The sequence below is a fragment of the Drosophila montana genome, unplaced genomic scaffold, assembly GCF_035044405.1.
Source record: "Drosophila montana isolate Dmon_TW-CO22-7 unplaced genomic scaffold, ASM3504440v1 contig_2747_1, whole genome shotgun sequence".
Taxonomy (NCBI): domain Eukaryota; kingdom Metazoa; phylum Arthropoda; class Insecta; order Diptera; family Drosophilidae; genus Drosophila; species Drosophila montana.
In genome coordinates, this window is record NW_026997619.1 from 808,560 (window position 1) to 814,559 (window position 6,000).

Here is a 6,000-nt window from a genome sequence, read left to right on the forward strand (position 1 = left end):
TTGATTTCGTTGCGCATTTCTTGACCAGAAGCCGCAAAGGATTTTGTCTTATGTCCTGGACCGCCTGGACCAACAGCTTGCGGCTGTCAGTTGCTGTGCGTCCGAGCATGAAACCAGATCCGACAACAGACAGGCGTGTGGGCGTGTTGAGGAGTGGGCGGGGCTGGGCAGTACACTCAGCGAATAAGCCAAGAATTTGTAGCTCAAATTTGGTTTTCCAAAATTGCCTGACCAGGGCACAAAATTCTCAGTGCCAAAAATGTTGCTCTTAAGCTCGAAATTCCCCCAAAATAAAAGACTAAAGTGAAGTGCTTCATTCGAGTATTAATTATTTAATTATTTATTTATGTAAAATGAACTTGAGCTTGCAGTTAATTGTGAAAACTACGCAAGCTAAATTGTCTAAAATTCTATTTGCACATCGCTTTTCGCTGAGTGTACGCATTTATCTAACATTTTTATGGGCTCTACTGAGTAGGCAGTTCATCACTTGACGTCGGCTCAGGATATTTCAATACTCGTTTACTGCTGAGCTAATCAGAATGCCTGCGAAATGCTTATGCTTGCCGTCGGGTCACAGGTCGCAGAGTTGGGCCTGAAGTGCGGCAGATATGGCACCTGGCACTTTAGAGCTCTTTTGTGCCACATTATTGTGCATATCGAGCTTTCGAGCAAACAAAGACAGCTAAGCGAATTTCGAGTTTGAATTGGAGGGCTATTTAGGGCAACATCCGGTCAACGTTTTTGTGGCATAACAAATTGCCTTTATCTGACTTTCATTTCTATAAATATATAAATATATATATATGTATATGTGTATACAGGCACTGCATAATTTCAGCTCAGCGTGCAAAAGAAGGCATTTCCGTTCCGTGCGAAAAATGAAAAGCAATTAGATAAGCTCTTTCCGCCAGCTCAATGTGGCAGTTGGATATGATTTGTGTGCGGCCCGGCCCTGCCCGGCCCTAAAGAACTGGCTGGCTGTCGCGCTGGCTCCAGCTGTTTTACAACACATTTTGCCAGTGTGCTGCAATTCGCCGCATGAGGTAATCCCTTTTTGGCCAGCCCTTTACTTTGATTCGAAATTAACAAAAGGATCCACGGGATGTCCTTTATAATATCATTTTCTGGCTCAAGTTGCAAAGCAGCAAAGAATTTTGCATTTTAAATTGGGTACTCAGCTTTGTACTTCTAGAAACAGACGCAGAACGAGTACTTTCACCCTCATAGTATCGATACTTATCGATTTTGAAAGATTGAAAATTGAATTCCAAATGAAATACAATATTTAAGCTCAGATTGAGCTTTGCTCAACTATTTCATAAGAAAAAGTTTATCCATTTTATCATTCTTATCGATATTTATCGATTTCGAGACATAATTCATCGCGGAGATATGACGCATATGGCGAGATTATGAATGTTTTAAGCAACATAGCTCCTTCGATCTAAAAGCGACTTAGGCTGAGAAATATTGTGCGAAATAATCTCGGAAGCCCGCATTTTCCACGTACACTGTGGCAGGAAGGCAAGAAGAAGAAGAAGCGCGCCCGCTGCATAAAGTGCGCGGCTTGACTTTTGTTTTACTTTGAAAGTTTTGCATTTTCTTGAAATTGTAACAACATTTTGCAAATTGAAAGGTTTTAAATGGGAATGAACGGAGAGAGGGAGGGGGGAGGGGGAGGGGAAGGGACCAGATGAGCTCCATAAAACTAATAAGCTGATTTGGAAAACTTTTACGCTTTCGTCTTTCAGCTAACGGAGCGTTCTATTAGGCTTAAATATTTTAAGTTGCTTTTTAAGCTGTTTCCGAGTATTTTAGTTTTTCAGTCTTTCAGTTTTCTACTTGTATTCTGTTATTTGCTGCGCAGTTTGCCATGCAACCCCCCCCCCCCCTCCCGACCCCCACAGCTTGGGAAAAAAATGTTGAATTTGAGGGAAAAGTGCATGGAAATTGTGCACATCCTGCGCCAATGAATAGAATTCGCTATGGTTGCTGGCAAAGCCGCTTACAGTGCGGCGAGTTCTGGGAAAGCTCCTGTTGCTGTTGTCCTGGGCAACTGCAATCAAAGGCTGCCCCATGCAGCGCCCACACAGCACACGCGCCCGAATTCATTGGCAAAATTGTGTATGCATTTTCCGAGAAAATTTTAATGAATTCATATGTGAAAAGCAATGTCAGATTTGTTATTCCCGCTGTCTGCTGATTATCTTGTTAATTTGGCCGACGACAGGCCCGTGAATTTTCCTATCTGTGTATCTGTAACTGCGTATCTGTGCGTGCGTGTGTGTGTGTGTATCTCTGACGCAGCAGGAAAATTGCATATCAATTGGAAATCAACGTCCGATGTTTTCCAAAAAAAAAAAAAAGAAAAAAAATCTCTTTTGCGCAGTTTGCACAACAGTAGGGGGCGGGCTTGTAGAGTAGTTGGTGCAGGGGGCGAGGGAGGGTTATTTCCCCTCTGCAACTGATACCTACAGTTGCATAGCACCTTTGTGTGTGTATCTGTAACTGTACCTGTAGCGCGTATATCTATAGCTGTTTCTTATCTGGTTGATAACAGGAAATTGATACATGTTACATTTTATGCGAATGGGGGGATTTTTTATATGTATATATATGTGTATGTATATGTATTTTTCCTGTCGTATTTATATAATGAATGCGTTATTTTATCATTAATTTATGAATAATATTGATTGGTTGGTGCACATATGCGTGAATTTTCCAAGCTATTTCACAATTTTCACAGCGAAAATTGTAGCACAAGTAAAAGCTAATTATATAATTAAATGGAATTTATTTGCATTTTAATTGGATTTCAGGCGCATAATCAAGTGTTTGCTTTTTCATTGTAAAAATGCCATTGCATACTTTTCAGGCGATCGCACAAAATGGCGACTCGCAAATTAACATGAAAACGAGAAAATGCTGCATACTTTTCAGCGTAAAAGCCCTTAAAATCTCCTTTAAGTGAGCGGAAGCCCACAAAAAAGAGAGAAAAACTAACAAAAGTAAAGTAAAGTAAAGTTAAAGAAAACGAAAAACTTTGCACACAAAATTTGCAAAGTTTTTAAACTTGCGTTTTTTCTTTAAGTTTCCCATACTTTTTTTCAGGCCAACTTTTGCCCGTGACTTACCACAGTTGCTGGTGCGCAAAGGTCTCATGATAAGCGCGCTGCATTTTGGCATCGATGCTTTCTGCCATATGTTGTACTCGAAATGCCACACGGCAACAGCAGCAAAAGCAGCAGCAGCAGCAGGAACAGAGCTGGCCACACTGGCGCTTGGCAACACTCGAACGACAATCGCTGAATTGGCTGGCGCAAAAGACTAGCTGGGATTTTTCCTACTTGTTGTAGGTGTCACTTTTCTTATTTAACCGCTCAACACACAGCGCAGCGTTCACCACGCTGCGCTCGCCAGGTTGAACTGAACTCGGCAGCTCGACGTCGAGCATCAGGTAGACGCACACGCCAGCCGACCGCAGCGCTGCCCACGAAGCCAGCGACGACAGCGTCGTCGTGTGCCGAAGCTGCGCTTTCCAGCTTTCCAGCTGCGCGCCTGGGGTAATATTGTGTGTTCGCCAAGCTTTCGTTGCGAAGCTTTTGCTGCTGCTGCTGCTGCTGCTGCTCCTGTTGCGTCGGCAGCGACGCCTACGCTAAAAGCTTTTGCTTCGTGCAGCTTTTCAAGCCCACGCAATGCGTTGTGGCTGGGCTGCGGGGGCGGGGCGAAGACGGCGGGGGCGGCGGGCGCGTTGGGCTGGCGCCTACAACAACTTTGACAGTGTGAGGCCCGCTCTCTCTCTCCCTCTCTCTCTCCCTCTCCCTCTCTCTCTCTCTCTCTTTCTCCCACTTGGCTTGCGCTCTTTTTGCGTTTCGTTCCAATAATAGCAACAGCGCGAACATTCTGGTTGCCTGCCGCCCGGCCGCCCTCGCCCGCCCTCGCTCGCCTTCCCTTCGCCCACTCTCGCTCCTCTTTACATTTGGCCACATTTTCTTTTCAAGTTTTCATCTAAATGTTACCGCTACTTTTGCTTTTAACGCGAATGCCAAGTCAGTCTTTAAGCTGCCTACCATAAACTAGCACATATACCCCTCCCCCCTCTCTATTCCCCGCACCGCGACGAACTCAACTTGTTTTGGCAAGACTTTATAAATTTGATATCTTTTTTAAAATTTGGCTGCTATTTTTAGGCATTTTTATGCGCAGCGCCTGCGTAGGGAATGCCCCCAATCTCAACCCCAACCACCGAATTGATTTTTCTTCTTGTTGTTGTTTTTTTTCGGCTGCCTTTTATGAATGAACTTGGCTCACAGACATATTTCTTATGTGACGGAAGCGACATTACACTTGTAACCCACCGCCCCCGCCCTGCCCCACGCCCAGGAGCAACTAGTTTAGGGGCTAGTTTAGAGCCTCACTTGAAAGCTCATTAGGTAAATGGATATTACCTTCGCTGAGGTTTTCTGATGCGCCATCTGACGCGTATTGTATTTCAATTCGAATTCAATTCGGACGCCAGCGACTCGCACATCCTTTTGTGGGGCATGGCCAAAGGATATAGCCAGACTTTGAAAACGTGCGCGAATTATGATTAATATTTGTTCAGCTCTAAAATTAATTGCGAGCAACGTCTGCAGCCTTCAGGTTCATTAATAATGCCACCAGAGTCAAGGAGAGGGCACAAGGTGCGGCGGGCGCAGCTTGGACGGCCGTTGTATATACATGCATATATGTATGTTAGGGGTGCGGGCAGGGTTGCCATATCAGGCAATAAATTATTGCTGCAGGCAACAGCTTGTGCTGTTCATTAAACAATAGACTATTTAATCCCAGTCGCGAAATACAGACGAACTGCATACCCTGTAATGCTAATGGTAAACAGGTAAAAGTTTATTTCTAGGCTAGTTAGAAAAGAGGCTAGTTAGTAAACAAAGTTTGTATTTGTGAGCAGATAAGCATATTTCTATCATTATAAATAGTAGGAAAATTGATTTTCTGGACTTGTTTCTGTACGGATTCAATTCTGTTCAGACCCTCAAACTTGTTGGATCTCCTTTGAGATCTCACAATCATTCAATCGAGTTGGCTCGAACATGTTTGATCTCGAAATGTTTGTTTCGTGTGAGCAACTCGAACGAGCCGACTCGATCATACTGAATAAACTTCTTTGCTGCCAACAGTCGGGTCGCAACTATTAGGCAGACCATTTCGTAGGGCGACAGAATCACCCACTTATTCATTTTAAATGCACAACATAACCAGCATTGTATGGTAGACTGGTTAGCAGTTAGCTGCTTTTGGCAAACTTTCTTAAAGCAGACAATATTGCTTCCATTTTAATGGGCAACTACTGTACAAAGGGGAAATGTATGCAAATTGCTAATTATTAGGAAGCTAATCAGCAGCACAGGTTGAAAGATTATCGCTTGCACACGAGAGCAGCGATGTGCAGTTAAACAAAAACAACAAACTATGTCAGATGAGCTTACCAGCAGAAACTACTAGAGCACGGACAACAATAAGCTCCAAGCTAAATTGTTTATTGCCAACAACACACGGCATGCACTCGCGATAAAATAAACAGTTCGCGAGAAGGCAAGTCGATTAAATTGGGATAATAAAAATAATTGATTTTAGTAGAAATCAAAAGCAAAAAAAAACGCACGAAAAACACATCTGTTCACTTCGAAAACAAATAATAATCTAATTTCATTTGATGGAATCCGAAAAATAAGTACATAAACAAATGTGTTTCGATAAGAAATAAATTATTTGTAATTTTGTATTGCATACTTTTCAGGGCACAGTAAATTTGGTCTGAGGAGTTTTCCGATAACAAATTAAAACGTGAGTTACTTTAACATTAAAGCTAATATGGCTTGCAAATCTAAATAATATAGGTTAAGTTAGAGGAAGCCTTAGATATCTGGGTAAAATTATGAAAACATGATCAGGTAAATCTACTTAGCGGACAAAAAGTATTTAGGAAAAATA

General features: G+C 42.6%; 1 protein-coding gene across 2 annotated transcripts in view; it reads right to left on the bottom strand.

Annotated features, from left to right (window-relative positions):
* Positions 1–5,577, bottom strand: part of IA-2 (tyrosine phosphatase IA-2) — a 43,925-nt gene extending 38,348 nt beyond the window's left edge. The window contains exon 1 of one of the 2 annotated variants that reach the window (XM_064684421.1): positions 5,496–5,577. In XM_064684421.1, the coding sequence (XP_064540491.1) occupies positions 5,496–5,568 (73 nt within the window). In that variant the 5' untranslated portion in view covers positions 5,569–5,577. Of the gene's footprint in view, positions 1–3,140; positions 3,428–5,495 lie in introns of those variants that run through there. The other variant, XM_064684422.1, reaches the window with a different exon arrangement.
* Positions 5,578–6,000: the final 423 nt, after the last annotated feature.